Raw genomic sequence first — 21,848 nt, forward strand, 5'->3', positions numbered from 1 at the left:
TATCTTTCTAATCGGTGTATCACCCAAATCCTGAGGATTTGTCTGCTGCTTGTAGAGTTTATACAAGTTTATACCAGCCATGAAAATAAAAAGTCACACGAGCATTAACACGAAGGCGTTTGAATGACAGCGAACTGTTGGTAATGTTTTGGTCATTTCAACAGACCTGGGCTGCTGTGTCCTCGCTAACATTGCGACCGATCACCCATTTTCTATCTAATAGATGAGCCTGCCAGCCTTGTCTGGATCTGCCTCCGGCGCTGGCACCAGTAGACAGCGAGAGGCCATGAACAGTGGAAAAAGCCAGCGGCCCTAATCTGGCAATGAATCTTGGATCAGTGTCTCTGGGCGATACATTTCTCTATTCCCTCAGCTCAGTTGGACAATGAAAGGCTTAACTGTAAGAAATGGCCACACATTTGTCGCTCACCCTGTTGCCATCTTCAAAAAAAAAAAATTTTAAAAAAAAAATGACTGTTTAAATTCCAGTTTTGGAGCGCAGTAACAAGAATTAGAAGCTGTCGACTTGTCTGTCCAAACCGAAGGCCAAAGACGGATCATATTCTTCCCAAAGCAAGCAAAATAAAAGCTACAGTCGTGACTAAACCAGCAATACCGTCTTATAATGTTGCCGTTATAAGTTTTTGGCCACTTGTATAACATCAAAAACACATTATCGCCTTTGTGTTTGTGTTTCCTGCCACCTGATAAATGCAAGGTGCAGTTTTTTTGGTCTCCACTAATTCCTGAGCAAAACTACTCAGCTTAAAGGCTCCTGATGCTCAATAATTCCAGTTGTTATAGAATTTAAATATTGATATTTTGAAGTTTGAAGTTAAAACAGCAAGTCGATAAAATCAGGTGCAGAAAATTCTCCTGAAGGGATATGAAGCCAAACGGAGGACCGAACCCGAGTCTGTCCACTACACCCGTGCATGAATTGTACTGAAGCATCGAGGGGAGAAGCTAAAACTTATTTTATCCTTAAAAAAAAACAACAACCACAGAACCAATCTTCACTATAAGAGCCTGAATATCCTAATTAAGCCTCTGAGCTTCTTTTATACCTGATTTCACCTCCTCTTTGAGTCAGCACAGCTTTCTCTCTCTCCGCTCTGTGTGCAATATGTTTGTGAGCGAATGCCAGCGCCCCGTCTGTACCTGCCTCTTCTCTGGGATCAGCACACGAGTCGGCCCCCTGCTGTTTTTCTCAGAGGTGTTGATCTGAAGGGATCCCTACCTGGACATTGGCAGGAGATGCGTGCCGGGCCCAGCTTCCTGTTGCACACACACACTTACAGCCTCATGCTGAACTAACCCACGTATTGTTTTCAAATGGGTTCAGTCAGTGACATGTGGTACCAAACAAGTCTCCCCCTCCCCACCGAGATTTTTTTTTTTTTTTTTTTTTTTTTTTTTGCGACAAAAAACGGAGACACTTGTGAGAAGGGGTTTCCACTTTAAACTTTGGCGGCAAAAAAAAATTGGGAGGTGAATATTGTCTCTGAAACCTGAACCAGTCAAAAGGAACACTTGATCCTGGGATATTATCAGACCCCCTTTTTTGTTTTTCTTCTCGGTAATACCACTGTTTCCCTGGTAACCCCCGAGGGACGGTGTAATACCTGGAACCCAGTCAATACACTCGAAATATTATTGTGTTGGGCTGCTGCCGATGTGCTGCTGTGTTGTCGGTCGGTGGAATTCAGGAAAATAATGAAGCCAAAAGCAAAACAGACTGGAGATATACATGCAACTCCATTATTCAGCGCCGCTGCTGCTTTCATTCACGATGAAGTCGTAAACGGTCACATCGGAGGTGTCCGGTTATAGTGTGCATTAAATTCAATCAATGGACATCCTCTAGCCAATCATAATTGAGTTCCCCCCCCCCCCCCCCCCCAAGGCAATGGCACAATCAGCTGGGAAATGTGAAGTAAACAGTACAGCGCAGCAGTGTGTTTTTTTCTTATGTAAATTGATTTTATGTTTGAGCAGATTACTGGAAAGAGGAAGTGGCGACTCGCAGAGCAGAGGCCGCGCAGTTGCTGACGATTGATTCATGACATTAGATCGGAATCGGGAGTTCATTTGTTAATTTGTTGGTATGCGTTATTTATGGCCTAACATAGAAGATGGGTAGCGAGCTAGTCGGGCGAAGTAGATCGTCTGTCAGCGTGATATAGAAGACAAGTGATGCGGTAAGTGTGTCGGCACTCGTCAGGTACACCAACCTCATTACCATCCGGGCAGCCAGAGGTTTGCACTTCCTTGTCTTGACACTTGGATTCCTGTCAGCCACTCGGTTTTGTCACAGACCTGAAGGGAGACAGGGAGACTATGGTGGGATGTCCTGACCACTAATGAAGCAGCAGCAGCAGCAGCAGCAGAAGAGACGGGAGACAAAATGGGTTTGACAGTGAAACCGAGGCGGCGACATGTTGGCACGCCGGATGAAATGAATGCCGAGTCCACGAGTCCAGCGAGACGTCTTGTAAAAGTCATCTGTGATTCATGTAGAGAGAGTCGGTTCCCCCGGAGATATCTGATTAGTATCCTGCTGTGGACACTGCTGGACAGATTGTTGAGCCCAGTCTCCTACGCATTGAATAAGAAATCTGTGCCCGCATGCCTGTTTTTCTTTCTCATTATATCCGTTTCCTTTCTGAATGTTGAAGCTGTTTTGGACTTTTTCTTAATATTTGCACATCTAGCGTGACTAAAGTACGCTACGTTGTTAAATGTCGATTATTAGACTAACAGTTTCCAGTGAATATTGAACTGTATTTTTGCTTGAAATGTCTTTTCCAAAGTCAAAAGTAGTTCGCACCTTAAGTAGCTTATTGCTGTTAATTTACTAATATGAAGTTCTTATCACAGACGGATTCATCAATTTCTGAAGTCACATCATGTACTGTCAATGTACATTTGATTGAAGAACAAAGTATACAAAAAATATCTCAATTAAACTTTTATAGCTTAGTTCCAGTGTGAAGTAATTGGCGGTTTATCATAAATGAGAGAGGCAGAATGAGAAGGACCTAATGAATATCAATTTGAAATGGCACAAACCAAATTGAAAGAACTCTCAGAACTAATGCCCACATTTCGACTGGTCCATGCACTTTCGAGTAGCTCTTGATAAGCTTGAAGTTAAGCCTCTATTGCATTTTGCTCTGCTGATATGGATGGTCGTATGTGTGGTTAGAAATAAGTGCTGAGGTATATAAAAAAAAAAATTTAAAACCCAGTGCATATTCACGCAATCAGCAGCTGTAGCAGCGCTGCTGGTAAATTACATTTCTAAGTCATTGGGCATAGCAGCGAAGGAAACAAAGCTCAGACAGCTCTTTGGGCTCCCTGGCCTCTATGTTTGTAATTTCCTGATGCTCAATTATGTATTTTTCTTTCTGCGGAGCTTCAAGTGTTCTCTGGAGACCTGAAATAATGTAAAAAAAAAACCAGATTGATTGTTGCTCAGATGATTGGGCACCCCTTATGTTGGGTTGCAGTTTACATTTTCTTAAAATCTCATTAAATGAGCAGGTGCTGTGGTGTATGGGTGATTATATGATTAAACAGTCTTAATAGGCTGTAAAATAATATGCAGTTAATTGCATGATTACTAAGTAAGTGTTTCCTACAGGTTGAAAATGTCCTCGTAATAGTGAGCGGTGCCGTGCGCATGCAGAGACTCATGTAATTTAGAGCGGGAGAGTAACCCAGGTTATTTTCTGTAGCTACAATTTCCAGATGTGCCTAAATGCCTCACACAGAGAAGCCTGTAGTCAACCCAGTTACCACAGAGCATGTAACTCGAGCCAATTTTATACCTGGATAGTCCGCCTAAGTAAAGTCGATGAGCGGGAAACACTGTGACCAAAGCTATGATCTTTAACGTACCTTAACTGAACTTTTTTTTTGCTGGACTCGTGTCACAGAAACATTATGAACATAATCTAGGTAGCACATATTAAGACACCACCACGTACCAATTTAGGAAAAAATGAAGCACAACAGAAAAGTAATTTCTTGGAGACAAAGTCGTGTCGTCCACCTCGTTCCTGCATATTTAGATTTAAACCAAAGAAAAGCAACACACACACACACACACACACACACACACACACACACAGTTACAGTAGTTTTTTTTCTAAACAATATTTAGTGCACACAATGATGATGTCTTTCTTAACAGCAGGCAGAACACATTGAGAACATCCTGTCCTCTCTTGGTAGCCAGGTTTCATTGCATCTAGTCTCTGCTGTAGTCATTTAATTTCTGTGTTACTGCGGGTTAGAAGATTTTACTACTACTTTCGAGGCCTCTCATCGTGTTTTTCTCTGTTGCCTTATGTTGATCAAGTTGGGTGCCATGTATGGACTAAGTCCAGTGGTAGCGGTGTCAGTAGGACCGAGGTTACCCGGCATGACGAATGCAGCAGCCTGCGAGGGAAGCTGCTGGTTTCAGAGGACGGTGCCTTCAGGGCGTAAACTGAGCTTTGGCTAAATAACACATTCACACGGATAAGCTATGTTTGCGTGTCCATCCATATTTTAACTGCATTTCTGTACACACCAGACTTCCACTTTAAACCAAATAAAGATTCAAATAAAATCTTCACATTTTCTTTTTGAATCCATGTGGCAGGACGCGACGTTGGGCTCATCAGTGAAAAAGCGAAGTGTTTGGAATAATAACAGGCCCACGTTTGGCACGCGGGTTATGTGTCAGTTCAGATGTTTTTCTTGTCTGTAGGACCATGGCAAATTAATTTTGATGAGGCTATTAACTCATCATCCACAGCGGAGATCGCATCAATCAGCCAATCAGTGTTTGGCTGATTTTCAAGACACACATCTGTCAAGATGGGCGAGAATTATAGCTGCTGTGAACTTCCTTCGAATAGCCATTGATTATGCCGTCCACGTGGAACAATGTGATTAGTTATCTCTCAAATGATGAAGGGAACTCTGGCTGGCACCTTGCTGTTGACATGAATACCCGCACGTACCAGAAAAAGTGGGTTGCACTTCCTAAATCTTTCCGTTTCTATCCGACAGGTCAACAAAACGGAGGACAAGTCTCTGGAGGAACGTGGACGCATCATGATTTCTCTGAAGTACAACACCCAGAAGTCTTGCCTGGTCGTGGGCATCATACGTTGCGCCCACCTCGCCGCCATGGACGCCAACGGCTTCTCCGACCCTTACGTCAAAACGTCAGTATGCAAAACACGTATCCCTACCCTCATTAGTCTGCTTGTTGTTGTTGTTGTTTTTATCAATAATCTTATTGTTTGTTTTTTTCATTGCTAAAGAATGTTTTTGACCGTTTGGAACGTGCTCAAATCACCATGACAACACACCCTGGATCACATCACTAGAAATATCCATCCGCCTCCTCAATGGGAATACATAATTGGAATCGTTATAGGTCTATTAATTGTGACCTATTATGCGAAATCGGGTGTCTTTTGATCCATTTTGGTCGCTCCGAGCACCCGTAGTCGCCGTAGTCACGCACTCCTAGCGGCGGCCAGCTTAAAACCTTAAGAATACGTGACTCCATTAACATCTTCTTTCAGCGGATAGCTTACTTACGACAAGACTGAGCAAGCTGAGCAGTTTAGGCGTGTCCATGTGCTGTATTTATTCAGTTTGAGAAACCATCTCCAGAAAGCAATAAAACGCACTAGATCTCGTCTCCGTTGCCGGGGGTCGTTGCTAAGGGTCGGACTACTTCCTGGAGTGGTTAAACATACACAGTCGTTAGACATACCCCCGTGTATTGCCGTGGAAACGGAGATCACGCTCACAAAAAGTTGTATTATTTCGAGGGCGAACGGCCCCCACAACATGAATACATTTTATTTAGTCGGTAATTTGTTGTATAATCTCAATATTATATTAATGCTTTAATTCTGCCTCACTATCACACACGCCTGCTCTCCACCTCACAGTCTCACGCTTGCTTGCTAATGCCGTGAATAGCTTTTTAAATCCCTTTTGCAGTATTCACAACCAATTTCATGGATTTCTTATGATGACACGAGGTTCAGCGGGTCACCGACAGATTTAATGATCAACCTCCAGGTTTCATGGCCTTTAGTTGTCAAGATATATGGCTTGTGTCAGACCAAGTATCATCACCTTCCTTTAGCTGACCAAAAGTCAAAATGTAGGCAACAAGAAAACAAGCATTTGTACATCGAACCTGTCGATCTAACATTTCTCCCCCACACACCGGATGCTCGTAATGATAATGCTATTTTTAGTGGATGCACGACACACCGCAGAAGTGCTGAAATAGATTAGCTGGCAGTGCTGATGTTTTCGCCGAAAGGAGGTAGACTACTGTGATTATCAGCCGCATGAAAGACACGCAGCACAAGAGGCCATCCGCGGGGCTGCAATTTGAAGGAGAGTCCTATTTATCAGACCTGAAACATTTCCCAAGTCTTTCATCTGGCTGAGCAATGAAAGTGCAATTAATTTCCGACTCTGCTGAGCACACCTCGGGAACAAAAGCGCGACTAGTTTTCTTTCGGAGGAGAGGGCCCGGCAACAATTTTCCAACAGTTTGAGGTTGAGAAAATCTCCCCGAAGCTTGAAGGACACGGGGCCGATAATAGATTTACCTACTGTCTCATCACGTGAAGCGGGGAAATAATGGAAAGGTACGCGCTGTCAGATAAACAGGGCTTCGCAACTTCTGTCATCTGTCGCTCGCTGACGTCTGGCAAGAGTCCGTTTGAAGCATGAAGTCCCGGCTGTTAACCGAACAGTAAATGGTTTGTGGGTAATGTAGGGCATATTCTGAAAACAGTGCATGTGCCGTGTTAATGTAGGTAAGCGCAGTACGTCATGAAAGAAATGACAATGACGAAGTACATTTCACCAAGCTTCTGGAAGATGACTACTTGCTGTCATCTGCAGAACAAAAGCACAATTACAGCAACGCATGCAATGAACTAACGTTTACAATCGTCGTATTTGGCACAATTGCCGCCGTTTGCATCCTCTCTTTCACTCCGAGACGGTTTCGCCCGGGGGTCAGTAGTCCCATTACGTGACAACAATTAGGTTCGCTGCAATATCCTCATCAACAACGATTCCAGCTCTCCCCCCCCCCCCTCTCTCCCCCTTCCACCCTGGGGTGAGTTTGTGAGCAATAACCCACTTAGCTTCCCTTTGAGTCTCTTTGCTACCTTGTGAAATTGAAGTCTTTGTGGGGCCAGCGAGCGCGTAGAAAGGGAAGATGAGCTACTGCAATTGCAGTGAAATGTACCACTTCAAAAATGAGCAATATTACCCCCAAAACTGGCCTTTGCCAAACGGACACAGGTTACTAAATAACATCCAGTATGCGGGGTTAGAGATAAGCACAACCTGCCAATTACAATATTAATGTAGGCAGAACAGACACAAAAGTTCAACCTTCACACACTGACTGCATATTTGTAAACTCATACTGTACGCCTGCACCCGGAGGAACAGAGGCACGGACGCAAACTGAACATGATAAGGAACCACAATGCTAATGTTTTGAGAACACCAGAAACCCCTCGACAAATAAATAGGAAGTAAAAACTGCACAACTTTGTTGGAGGTTTTAGAGAAGTAATGCGTTGTTGTTGTTTTTTTTAACAAAGTGTACCTATAAAGTGACAACTCACTGCAGTGCAATATGACCTACAAATCCTCCACAAATATCAAATAAGAAAGCCAATAATGGAAAAAAATAGCCAACATCCTAAAGTAGCCGAAAGCTTATAAAATCATAATACCGAATAAAAGCTCATAAAACCTCATTCTGACAACTTCAGATTAAGGGCTTAAATAAAACACACACAAGAAGTCTGGACTGCAATAATGCAGCAGGAGTATCGACTGACTTTGGAAATGTTTTTATTGTTAAGAGGTGAGGTGTGTTCTCCTCTGTAATCTCAACAGAAAGACACTGAAATGAAATTTCATTGTTAAACTAACCACGTGTTGGACATCGGTCTGGATAGAGAAGCACTGCAGAGGGAGTGCTCTACACGGCGGCGTCCACGTAACCGGGAAAAATGTCCTTAATAAAAGCTGGAGTCTCTTTTGCAGTCAGATAATGTAATAATGTAGTGTAGTGTCATGTAGCTGTGTGGTTAAATGTAGGGCAGTACCACAGCACCCCCTGGAGGACAGAACAATACAACAGCTATGTCCAGTATAAGGATTTTCTTCTTTTTTTTTTCTTTTTTTTTACACGCATCATATTACTGATGAGCGTTTGAAATAATACAGTTTAGTTTTTGCTATTCAGTCCTGCATTAAGTCTCCTTCCCCTCCCCGCTCTGTCCGTCTCCCACAGGTACCTGAAGCCTGACGAGAACAAAAAGTCAAAGCACAAGACTGCTGTGAAGAAGAAGACGCTCAATCCAGAGTTCAACGAGGTATAAAACCACCACTGCTGTGGTTAAAAAAAAAAAAAAATCCTGGCAGCTCCCCATGTCATTGTATTTTATTCTTGTTTTTCCTTTTTACCTGAGCTGAGTGGTTTTATTTTTTTTACTGGTGCTTTTGTGTGGCGAGCAGCCTCCGTTACCCCCCGGGGAGACATGCAGGAAGCCATCCTGACGGGGCCACGGCTGTCGGGTTGAAAAAGGAGCACATTTTTCTTAATTCGTCATAAGATGACTTTTTGAGAGAGCAGCGCAAAGCGAGGCCGTCTCTAGATGTCACAAAAATCCTCCTCAGCCAAATGTTTTCCTTCTGAACACATCGCTCAGGTGTCTTTTGGCAGCACTGAACCTCGTTTCATCTTTTTCTCATTCGCGGGGAAATCTTTTGATGTATCCCGACAAAGATTAGGACGGCGAGATGTCAACAAAACGGCTTTGAAAACATGTGTCACGGGGAATCTTGAGATAACGGGTTGTAGTCATCCACTGCTGTTACATTCATCGTTTCTTTAAAAGAGACCGGTGACATATTCATATTCTCGGTCAGCTTTCGTTCCTACATGAAAACACAATTTACACCATACTGGAGACGTCTCCTTGTCCTTAATGTCCTTAATAGGTTGGGGGGAGGGGGTTTGGTTGGGAACAGGGGACGTCACATATTGCTAAGCACAAATCAGAAGTTAGCAACGTCTGAATCAAAATTCAAAAGTTTATTCACAATAGATACAGTGCCATCATTTTGTCTGTTAAACTGTCGTTTCAATACCAACTTTAATTGTTGCTCTACATGTCGAATATGTAGTACTTTCTCATTTTTTAATTCCCAAATGATACGCTATGTGGTGTTAAAATAAATGCTGTATCCACACCTCAGGTAGAAAACCATACGCGCTCATAGAACTGAAGTTACAACCAGATAACTACCATTTTAGAGATTGGATCTCTGCTTTCTAACTGGCGGTTATAACTTCATAGCCCAACAAACAATAACTCCCGACTAACGGTTTGCCACCGTGGCACACAACGATTTCTAACACTAACAGTTGTATTATAAATGTACAAATTACACCACCAAACAGCAATCATTTTAAAATATAGCACTGATGACGACGCTACTCTGCTCTGGTTTCCAACTTCTCAGATTACAAACTTTTTGTTTTCCGTTGGTATTTTCAGGAAAAATGCAGCTCTGTTTAAAATTACCTCTACAAACCAAAAAAAAAGCGCTCCTGTAGTAAAACATATAGTCACTAAAGAGCCAGACATTTCCCTCAACAGCTGGTGGAGAACAAAACGGAGGTAAATGAAATGTGAAAAAGAAACAGGATGTCGAATGTGTGAATACGCAGCCGTCTGTTAACTTCAAATCAGCAATTTATTGGCCGGACAAATCAAATAATGCTTCACATCGGAAGCTTGGCACATTTTGTGATATATTTTGGAGCCTCCAGCGGTGTAACTACGCTTTGATAAAGTCAGTGTGAATGAAACAATTTCTCTTCCTGTTTATTTTTATGTTTTTCTTCCCTAACTGAGCCGGAGCAGCTCAGTCTCACAGCTACACCTCCTTTGTAATCAAAATGATTGATTTTAAATTGCACCGACATCAGAAACACATTTCCCCAGTCTACGCGGGGCCCCGGTCAGGTTCTGCAAGACGGATGCCAAACGTGTTTTCAAGGCCGAGCGGGTAAGGTTGGCTCTGAAGTATCCGCCTGTATACGAGTGGACATCCCCGGCCAAACAGCCACAGCTTGACATTTCCTCTGGCATTATTTGCGCCCGTATTCCTCCGTCACCTTTTGGCCTTTCTGTCGGAGACAAGGTCTCCCTCCAAGGCCTTCATCCAAGGTCTTCCTCCAAAGTCTTCCTCCATCTCAACGTATTGATTTCATTAAGGTGGAGCAGCATCCTTGATTGAACCAACAAATTGAAATGCAGAATAAATTCTCCCGCTTCACACGCTGCAAATTTGTTGTCAGAAGAAAACGCTCCTTTCATTTAGTGGACAGGGCGCTTTATTGATTGAACTGTCATTTTATTAAAGTGCCCCTATGGTGTGCATTTCACATTTCATCTCCTCTGCGCTCAGTCAAGTTACTTTTGACACTTCTACTCTACAAAATGGGTCCATACGTTTCCAGAACTAATGGGAAACGGCCGAGTTTGAGTACGTGGTGAAAGACCGCACCTACGTTCAGCTGCGTTTTATTCTCGGCACCGACAAAAAAAATTAAAAGTCAATGAGGCGCTCAGCATTATGTGAATCACTTTCACCAGATAATGAAACAAATGCCGGTTGCATTCAGGATTGCGATGATCTTTATGCGAACTCAAAACCATGCAGAAGAGTGTTTTGTTGTGAAGGCGGCGAAGCGGAACGGACTCCCATTCAACACTTTCAAACCCACATTGTGTCGGTCTGAAAAGACGAAACGCGTAATCCTAACTGTACGTGAGGAACTACCGGAGCCCTAACTTTCTCCTGTTTTTTGTTTTTTTGTTTTGTTTTGTGTTTTGTAGGAGTTCTGTTATGACATAAAATATGCAGACCTCACCAAAAAGACCTTGGAGGTGACCGTGTGGGACTACGACATCGGGAAGTCGAACGACTTCATAGGTAAGCACGGGTGGGACGTGTAGCGCGCTAGCTCTGCTTTTAATCCGAGATGATGTGGGACAAGCGGGGGGAGGGGAGGGGAGGGGGAGGGAAGGGAGGAGGGGGGGTAAACAGCTTGACAGATATTCAGCAGCTTCAGCAGCAGCAGCACAACTGGCCTTCTGTCCAGCTGAGTGTGCCATCTGCCCCTTTCTAAGCCCGGAGGCTGGGAAACAAACAAGCACTGCAACCGTAGCGGGAGCTGGCTGGCCCGCCATCATATACTCACGTCGGTTTGACCACTGAACCAGCTTCACACAAAAAAAAACACCCGTGTGAGGAAACCTTTATCCCGCTTAAAACGTTAAGGTGACCTGTGGACTGTTTACTCATTACATCAAGTGTCGCTCACTACGCTGTGTTTCCCTGAGCTGGACCTATTTCCTGCCCTTTATGAAGCATTTCGGTTGCCATTTTCTTTCAGCACTTAACATCCTGCGCTGTTCTCGTTTTGAGTTTACCGGCGTTGTGGACACACGTGGATGCAAAGCAGGTTATTTCAGTGGAGCTCCGCATGCAAAACATCACATCAGAAAAATGACAAATCTAAGAAAGAAGCCAATTATTAATATTTGTTCAGCAAAATAATCTTTACAAAAGCTGCACTTTGAGACACGGAAACCCAAAGACGACCGACTGCATGTAGAAAACAAAATACTGAACCAAAGACCTGAGGGGAAGCAACACAGTTGTCCATATTGCAGAAAGCATGTGCAGGACGTCGGATTAGGATTTATTCATGCTCCCCGTTTGGTCCACACACTTAACCTGGGAGTAAAACAAAGGGCGTGTTTTGTCTGAGCACTTTTCCAATTTCTCATTTAAAATCTAAACAAACAGTTTCACTTCGAGGTCTATTTAGAAGTTGTTTTGAGACAATGATAGATGCAGAACTAAATTAATCTTATTTTTTCATTAAATGTGTTTAACGACGTATGAAACATTAATAACCACGTATAAAAGGTTAATGGTTAATATTACAGTTGATGTCATACCAGTTTTTAACTGTTTTGTCCTGTTGCTAAGAGACTATGGGGACTATTCTCGAGTGACGCATTAGAAATGTTTACATGCCTCGTCACGTGACTCACAGCGTCTTTGTGCCTTCTTCTAGGTGGCGTGTCTCTGGGTATCAATGCAAACGGAGAGAGGCTCAAACACTGGTTCGACTGCCTCAAAAACAAGGACAAAAAAATAGAGCGCTGGCACACGTTGACCAATGAATTGCCCGGCTCATTAAATGACTGAAGGACCCACATCCTGTCGTCCAACCTGTTGCCCCCCCCCCCTCCTCCTCCCCCTCGTTTGTCCTTACTCGTCCTCCCAGCTCTTCTTCTCTGGATTTCCCCTCATGTTAGCCACAGCGGCTCGGGACACCTCTCTTTGGGAATATATTTCCTCTCAACAGGGCTCAACTTAAAATATATATATATATATCCAGATCTTACGTTTGCTTTGAACAACACCTTCACATGTACACAAATAGGGGTTGCACAGCTGCTCATCTACTTTCTTTTAAGGGAATTTGAATCAACAAATTGAATGACGGGGATTGAGGTGAGGATTCTTTTCTTACACGATCATTGAAGACAAAGGGAGCAAATGTTATCTGTTTGATGAGATCTTTTTCCAGCAGCTAAATACTTTTCACTAATCCCCGCAACAGCACAAAAAAAAAAAGCCCTTATACTGTCATTTTGATGGCTATGAAGTACAACGGAAACCACAGGGGGTAAGGAAACAGAGAAACTATCAAAGGATGTAGCAAATATTTCCTACTGTACAGAAATATTTTAGTGGAATAGTTTTCATCTTCTCCACAAAAAAAAAAAAAACAACAACTCCAATATTCAGTCTGCTTGTTGGTCACATTTAGTGTTGTAGAAAAGCAGCTGAATACACAAATTAGCCACACGTTTAAAGACGTTGCACTTTAACCTGATTGTAAAAGTGTTGGGTAGCGAAGGTCCTGTTGTCATTCACCCTTTATGCAAAGTCCCACGGCGAGCCGTTCGCTTTAGAAACCCGTTCATCCCCTTAGTTTGAGTCGTTCGGGCCCGAAGAGGACGACGTCGTAGAAACCACGAGGCTTTAAGAAGAACCGTCCTCACGACAACCGGCGCGGGTCGAGGCCTCGGCGCGCTTCAAAACAAACGAGGTATGATATCGACTCGCCTCCGAAGGAACCGTGTTGTCCGCCAGTAGCAAAGACAGTAGTGACCGATTTGTAGAGGGCGAGAAGGAGAACGGTGAGGTGGATGGATGGGTCAACAAATCACTGGACCCCAGACCACTTTTTACTTTTCTTTGCTCCCTAACTTTGTATTTTTTTTTTTTTTTTGGACTAAAGCTAAACCTTAAACCACAGCAGCGCCAAATTAGAAAACTCAAAACACCGGCAAACAATACCCCCCGCCTCCCGCCCCCCCCCTCCCCCTCCCACCCCTCCTGCTGAATACAGCATCAGATTGTGCTCATGTATTGTATGTCAGTCTGACGGGTAGGTACAAGTTATGTAGTGAAATTTGGAGACCTGCAGGTTTCGCATCTAAAAACAAAAAACAAAAAAATGTCAAAGCAAAAGTCTGTCAGCCTCCTTCGTTTCGGATCGCTCTCTTCTTTCGTCATTTTCAGCTTCGACACAAAAAGAGAGCTCGGAGAAGTTCAAACCCGGCCGTACCTTCACATCTCCGCACACCTGACCGAACAGGTGTGATCGGCAAGACGCAAAATGTTACACTTCTCGGGCTCCCGGGTTGCAGCGCCGCTGAAAGGGATTTCAGATGCTGTAACACGTTAAGATTTAACATGCACCTGCACTGTAACCAAAACCCAACGTTGGGGGTTTCATCTGTAGTTCAGTGGCAGATTTCACCCGTTCAGCCGGCGGCGAGTCTCCGAAAAGGAAGCTTCACTTCACAGAAAAGGCGAGAAACGTTAGTATAAGACACAAACTAAGTGACGGCAAGAAATAACGCGCTTCGATTCACCGCCATGCAGAGCGACTCGAAAAGAGAAAAACACGCCGCCCGGACTGACCCCGCCGTAGACCTGCAACACAGACGTCAACTTCAGGGTTGCCGTGGCCACCGCAAAGGCTGCACCGCAACGGCTCGTTCGCGGCATTAGAAATCCAAAATGTCTGAGACACCTTCTTTTAAAGTATGCTGAGGCCCCTGACAACCAGTGTTCATGGAAAGGAAAGGAAAGGAAAGGGGGGGGGAAAGAAAAAAGACCATCGCCATAACAACAACACAGCAAGAAGCCACAAGATGCACTTCACCTGGGAGGTTACCAGGAATCTCTAGCAAGCAAACCCCCCCCGTTCCCCCCTTCACCTCCACCCGTGGGTCGCCGTATCGACCAATCAGTGCAAGACAATGCAAAAAGGTGTCACAGCGCCACCTACGTGGATCAGTGCAAGCCCCCTCCCCCGACTCCCTAGTTTCATGGACGGCCAGTCAAACAAGTAAACAGCGTCGTGCGGTCGCAGCAGCTGCCGCGTTTCTCTCCGATTGGCTACGAGCCGAAAAGACGGTTTACAGATAATCAAATGTCGCACGCACGCCGTGGTTCCGATGATCCGCGGGGTTTATTTTAGAGCGCGGAGCCGCTGTAATCAACAACCGGAGGAAGTTCAGAGGGCGACCGGCCTGGGAGGGAAAAAAATAAATAAATCACTTGTCGAAGCGCGAAACCACATGATTGGGTGACTCTATGGTGTGTGTGTGTGTGTGTGTGTGTGTGTGTGTGTGTGTGTGTGTGTGTGTGTGTGTGTGTGTGTGTGTGTGTGTGTGTGTGTGTGTGTGTGCGTGCGTGCACGAGTAGCTTATTGTTTACACTACAGAAAAATGAGTTTCCACAAAAACTCTGCAATTTCAGCTGTAACGTGGATGAAAATGTACCTGCTGTACGCCAAAAGGGCCGAATTTTGAAAAAACAAAACAAAAAAACAACATACCACAAAGTTTACGTCAATATAAAAAAAAAATATATATATATATATATATATATATATATATGTAATGAAAATAACAAAAGCATGTATTGTTTACAAGTCTATTCTTGCTGAAGTCCAGGTTTTGCTGCTGAATTGTGGGCGACCACGCCCCCCCCCACCCCCCTTCACTGCCTCCTCCCCCCTTTTTGCGATTGTTTGGGCGTTGCAATGCAAGCGTTGCTAAAAGAAGGGCAAGGATGAGAAGGGCAGACGTTGTTTTTTTATATACTAGCAGTGTATGCATAATGTTAATATGTCGTTGCATCTGTTGAGGTATATATTTATTATTATCTTGTATTTTTTTTTTTTATTAACGTAAGCAGCTCCACTATAAATGTATGGAAACAGAATGTACATGTTGAGCCTCCTTTCGATCGTGCACCTCGGTGCTCCGTGTCGGGGTTTTTGTTTTTTTATTCTATCGTTCACGTGTCAAATCTCCAGCTCGGCGTTTCGAGCATCCGGGGAGGGATAAAATAAAAATAATTTAAAAAAAGAGAGAGCGAGAGAGACGGTTGAACTCAGTCCATCGGAGTCAAAGTTTTACTTTGAATAATTTTTCTTTTAATATTTTATGTTGACGTTTTAATACCCCCCCCCCCCTCCACCCCTCCACCCCTCTTCCAGGACCGGAAACTTGGATGCATGTCATGTAGTTGTGATTTTTATGAGTTTGATTCTGCAGTTTGACCTTTTTCTGCATGCCCCCCCACCCCCCACACACACACACACACAAACCACCCCCGCCACCCTCCCTACCACACACACACACACACACATCCACCTTTCTTGTCCACCGTGCACTGACTGGTAAAAAAAAAAAAAAAAAAAAAAAAAAAAAAACACCAAAACAAATGAAACGATCAGGATTGTCGTCGTGTCATTACGTCACGTCGCTGTCTGCTTTTAAAAGCGCGTCTGCATCGTTTTAATTGACTGATTGCAGCCGGTGGATCGTGAACAAACAAAAACAAAAAAACAAGCCCCTAATGTGTATTTGGTATATTATTTAATCTTCCTCGCCCCTTAGTTTCTTTATTGGTAGCTTCCTTTTCGCGCTAGCCTCCGTTCATTTAGAAGATTATTTTATTTATTTATTTTTTCATATCATATCACACCTTCGAAGCTGAGGAATGAAATCTCCAATGCGTCGCATCTCTCGTGTCCTTTCGCGTGTTCACGGCCTCCTCCAGCCGCATCGATTTCATGAGGCACAAACCGGCTGTGAAACGTTGTCGGCATCTCGATATACATCCTCCTTGACACAACGGTGATCCCTCTCTAGCTGATGAATATGTAATGAATACAACCGACACGTGATTTTGTAATCTGTCTGCCTTTGTATGCAAGCTCAATATTAAGGGGGGAAAAAAAACAACAACTAAAAAACAAACAAAAAAATATAACTGCATGCGTATGTTCTTGGTTTTGTCATGAAATGACTGCCTAATGTTTGATACTGTTTTTCTGTACAAAAAAAAATATATATATATATATGACTGTGGATGCTCTACGATTATGCTATAAGTCAAGTCTTTCTTCTGGACAACATTTTGTACCTTTGAACACTATCGCATCGCCTGTTTGGCTGCTGTATTGACTATCTTGGAAAGCGTGACTTGATGTTGAATTAAAATCTCTCCTTTTGTTTGTTTTGATTCCTTTTTAACACTCAGGCACTTGTTTTCTTTTTTTCTTTTCTGGTTTGTTGAATGTATGACTATAAAATGCGTTGTCTGAAATTATATTTTAGTCCGATGTCAAAATGGAACGATTTTTGTGCTTTTTTTCTTGTTTCTCTTGTTGTGTTTTTTATTTTTTTTTTACCCTCGGGGGTTCATGTCACTGCTTAAAAAAAAAAAAAAAAATCGCATGTGAAGGTGTCAGATGTGACATCGTTTTTGTGTCGCTCAGGTCAGACTTCATGCTAATGGTGCTTTGCAAACAGCAGGCGGTTCCTGCCAGCTCGCAGAAAGCAACAGGAGCTACATTACTGCTGTGCTTCCTGCTAACGCGAGGCCGGTGTCATCACGCAAGTTTAAATCTGTCAGTCTTTTTTCTCCACGCGATTAAGTGGCCTGTATCAAAAGAACGACTCCAGCGAACGGTAGTGAGATAAAAGACGAGAGAACACCGGTGTGATGCAATCCCGTCTGCGATAATGCTGACGTGCTGCAAGTAAACGCGCTAAATAATCTTACTTTACCCTCTTAGCATGTTGATAATGGCCCTTAATGATCACTAAAAAAAAAAAAAAACAGTCGGAGGGGCCGTGGATGTCGTAAAACTGACTTTTTTTTTTTTTTTTTTTATCAGTGGACTGCTTACTTACAAAAGTGACTCACAAAAGACAGATTTTTCCTTTTTTTTTTTTTTTTAAACGATTAGAAAGGAAGCACCCAAAAGCGAGGAAGGTTGATCTGACGGATGACGGTCATTACGACGGCATCGTTATCACCCCCCCCCCCCCCCACATCCCTCCCAATCCACAGTGACAGCAGGGTGCAACCCAACAAATGAGCACGCAGACATTTGCCTCGAAAAAAAAAAAAATACTCCAAACATATTTTTTACGACCTCCCCTGAACGCAGCATCGGTGGGCCGAAGTGAATCATGAAGAATTTGAGCCCCCCCCTTCTTAAAACTATCGACTGATTCTGTTTTGTTTTTGTTTTTTTTTCCAGCAGGTCGGTGCCACAACTGCACCTTTTTTTGTTTTGTTTTTTTGCCTCGATGTGGAGACACCCAGAAGGCCTCCGCGTTCCCACCGAGGCCTCCAGACACACAAGAAATATAAATTATGTAGAAGCGACCCACTTGCTATCAGATCTCACGCCCCCCCCCCCCACACCTCCCTACCCACCCCGCTCTGTATGGGAAAACAAACACGTGCATCGTATGAATATATATAAACATAAATAAAGGCGCGACGGGCATTTAACAGAAATAAGACATCCTTTGCTTTGCTTCACTCCAGAAGGTTTTGAGATGGTCGGCATTGTTTTAAAAAAAAAAAAAAAAAAAAAATCACTAAAACAGCTGTTTTAAATCCTTCAGCATCAAATCTCTTTTCCGTGTGGTGCAGTTCTGTTATATATAAAGAAATAAAGATTATATACCAGACAAGCGGAGACACATCCCGGCTTTAACGGACTAGTGTGGGTAAATTTCCCATGATATGACCATCAGGATCTTTTCATCCAAACGTCTCTGCCTGATAAACAACCAGCACTTTATAAAAAGAAACAAAAAAAACCACCACAGTTCAAGCTCGTTATTAAAAATGTAAAAGCCTCAAAGCCGCGGCTGAAACGTCCCTGAAGACGAACGTCGGGAGGTTATTCGGTCAAAGCTCCTCCAGAGCCACTGAAGCGCTGCGACGACCAAACTGACCTTTCAACGTATAAAACTGCAGGAAAACAAAACCGAAATTAAAAAATGGGCATACGTTCAGCGAGCTAAAACACACTCACTTCAGAGTCTAAACTCTCGTCTATCAAGCTTTGAGAGTTGCTTCCTATTCAGCTGAATTGTGGAGAAAAAAAAAAAAGAAAAGAAAGAAAAGAAAAGGACATCACAAAACACTCCAGACAGATACAGATCTCTTTGAGCCGGGTTATTCTCCCGGCACGCTTCGGATTCAGATGCGGAGGGAACAAAGAAAAATCAATTAGCTGTGCGACTGCCTATTCCTTTGTGCCCCTCGTCTCCCTCGTTATGGGATGGCGGTGAAAGAGTCTGGACTCTCAGTCAGCAACATTCAGGTGATAACGGACCCTGCCGCTTTACACGCTTTCAGCATTTTTGTTTCGGTAAAGAGGAAAGTGACATTCACTCATGAACTTCACACTTTGTCATTATTAAATTAAATGACTGATGAGTTCCTGGTTAATCAATACAAAATACTGAACTAAACAACAACAAAGAAGCAGGCGGACAAATGCCTCAGAAATTAAAGAATAAACAGTGACGATAAAAACAGCAAGTTAATAACAGGCTCAATTAGAACAACTGTGCAAGTGGCATCATCTGAATATTTACTTTATTAATTTTATTTTCTGTTCACTTTAATCCTTTGTGAAAAAGCATTTCACTTTTTAGGGGTCTCTAAAAGACTAATAATAACATTGGGAGGTCTCTGAGTGGTTAAATGTCCTTTAATGCATCACAAGCGTATGAAATGTGTTACGTAAATAAACTCACCTGGTCGGAGGTGTCTTCACTCCTCTTCCTCCTCTTCCTCCTGCTCTGGCTTGATAAAAGCATTAGCTCCCCTGCTAACTTCCTGGCTAACAGTCCACCGGTGAGCTGTTGACACCCGCTGAGGTGTTTTGGTGAAGAATTCCCAAAGTCACTTCCGGGTCGCCATTTTTTTCCTGGCTGTTTGATATTTGCTGCGTCACGACCTCTGACGTCACTTCAAACCACACCACGAGCTCGGAAATTTAAAATCCACAATTGCCGACTTACTGATATCAAAATGTCACAGGTGTGTCAAGACAAACAATAAAAGTTAAATACAACATTGTTTTTATTTTTTTTATTTTATAGTTGTGAACATGTAAGTTCCTCCTCCATCCGCCAGGGGGTGCTGCACCAACCTGCGGCCCTACTTCCCAGGTACTGTTAAAAAAACGAAATGCTATTTGATGGCGACAGGTGGGCTTCGGGAGAAAAATAACAGCAGCAAATGTTCAAAAATGTAAAGCTAACAAGTGTTTTTGCTTTTCCTTACACTTTTCAATAATAGAAAAAAGGTTCTTTGCTCATTCCTTTCGTCACCTGGCACACATTCAAAGCCCATCCAATCACAAAATGGATATTTGTACCTGCCAAAAAACATCTCATTAATTATTACATGACAAGACATCTGTTAGGAAAATAATGCAGCCAGCAGCACGATGAATCGTGTGTGCGTTGAAGCGACAGAAAGTTGCATTTTGTCTGATGGCCTCCATTAGAAGGACTTTTTTTTAATGTTTTTTAGGGATGCATGTACAGAAGTGTGGAGGATGGCCATTTACTCTCCTGTCACGAATCACATTTTTTTTAGGACGTTTTGAACTTGTGATTTATATCTTTGAGCACAACAGAAAATGAGGAAATTTGAGCTTTCAGCCATCTATCTAAGAAATGGAAAATAAATAAATAAATGCATGGAGCGATGAACGAGTGGCTCCGGCGGTTTCGCTGAGTCCTGCAGCCGAACGCTGAGGGCTTCGCCTCGGCAGGTAATGAGGAGAACATTACGGCCCCGTCACGAGAGAGACGCAATAACAAAACAAGGCAATCAAAAAAGAAACGGAGGTTAATAGGTTCATTTTCTCCACAATACCTTCACAGTTTGTAACGTCAGCGAGAGATGCCGAGTGTTTGTAAATGACAGTGTTTGCACCTGTGTGGTGATTTCTGCTTTTCAAAAAAAAGAAGAAGAAGAAATGCAGTACTGAGCGTGTGACCATGGCAACCACAGCAAAGCACACGCTGTGCAGCAATAAGGCCACAAGAAGCGTTTTTGAATAAGTGGGGAAAAGGGAGGGAGCGAACGCTTACACGTCTTCACGTTTATAGTAGATATTAGGAGGCATGAAAAAAAAAAACACTGATTTGACTCAAAGATTAACCAGGTGAATCCAACCGAGGGATATAAATTTAAGCCTCCAAGGAAAAGAAAAGAGGAAAAAAAAAATAATAAAAGGTAAAGATGTGTGAAATTTCAAGGAAAAAAAAGAAGTTACAAAACAAATAAAAAAGCTGAAATTGAGCCAGAAACAGCGACAACAGCGTTAAAGTCACCTAAAAAAAAGTTCTGTAAAAGAGTTTCTATTATTTTGTCCACCCTATTTAGATCAATAAGCATAGGCTGAACCTTCCTACAAAACGGAGCAGAACCGTTCGGCGTAAAATGGCTTTTTTATTGTTATTTATTCATTATCAGACCTCACAAACATCTCAGGTGGGACTCATCAGGCTGGTTTACAACGAGCTTGAGGATAAGAATATTTAAAAATGTCCTTGCATGAGGCCCATTTCTGAACAGCAGTGCTTCAGAGAAAAGGCGCCACATTTCGACAACAAGTCAATTCAAAGTGCTTCACATAAAACCATTAAAAGCATCCAAACATCAGGGAAAAGACTTTTTTTTATAAACAATTAAAAAAAACCAGTGAAACATTAGAATAAAAGAAATAACACTCAAGAAAAGGCCTGTAAGAGCTCATTAATATCCAAATCCAAGCCAATTGAACAATTCTGTTATAATATCTGATGTATAATTGTTTGATATTTAATTCTATTTCAGTATTTTGGAAATTTGTTTGCCGGCTGCATACAACAGTTGTCCATCACTGAGATTCGTCTCATCACAACGTGTCGGTTTCAGGCTTCTTGGTGTTTTCGGTGATCTCGAAGCAAAAGTCCGTTCATCCGAGGACTGAACTGCACAGATCCCGGTTGTGTGCGCTGGTGGAGGGAGGTACACCTCCAAGACGTGGGCTGAGCTCCTGCCAACACCCTGGTTGTTCTCAGGATTTCATCTGGGTCACGGGGAAGAGATTACAACCCCCTCCACCACCCCCCCACCCCACCCTCACTCAACAGCCTCACATCTGTGTGACTCTACTGGTGTTCTGGCGTGTTTCATTCAGGTTGGAAATGCAGTGTTTTCCCCTGTACAGGCTTTACATCGGCTCTCCTCCTCCTCCTCCTCCTCCTCCTCCTCCTCCTCCTCCTCCTCTT

General features: G+C 43.1%; 1 protein-coding gene across 1 annotated transcript in view; it reads left to right on the plus strand.

Annotated features, from left to right (window-relative positions):
• The window catches only part of doc2b (double C2-like domains, beta), a 92,900-nt gene extending 76,144 nt beyond the window's left edge, over positions 1 to 16,756 (plus strand). Inside the window, exons 6-9 of the mRNA XM_069723967.1 lie at positions 5,065 to 5,222; positions 8,357 to 8,438; positions 10,974 to 11,070; positions 12,224 to 16,756. Of these exons, the coding sequence (XP_069580068.1) occupies positions 5,065 to 5,222; positions 8,357 to 8,438; positions 10,974 to 11,070; positions 12,224 to 12,357 (471 nt within the window). The 3' untranslated portion in view covers positions 12,358 to 16,756. The remainder of the gene's footprint in view (positions 1 to 5,064; positions 5,223 to 8,356; positions 8,439 to 10,973; positions 11,071 to 12,223) is intronic.
• Positions 16,757 to 21,848: the final 5,092 nt, after the last annotated feature.

Source organism: Brachyistius frenatus, unplaced genomic scaffold, assembly GCF_029030835.1.
Source record: "Brachyistius frenatus isolate BFR_SWC_R1_liver_20210118 unplaced genomic scaffold, ASM2903083v1 Contig_354, whole genome shotgun sequence".
Classification (NCBI taxonomy): Eukaryota; Metazoa; Chordata; class Actinopteri; family Embiotocidae; genus Brachyistius; species Brachyistius frenatus.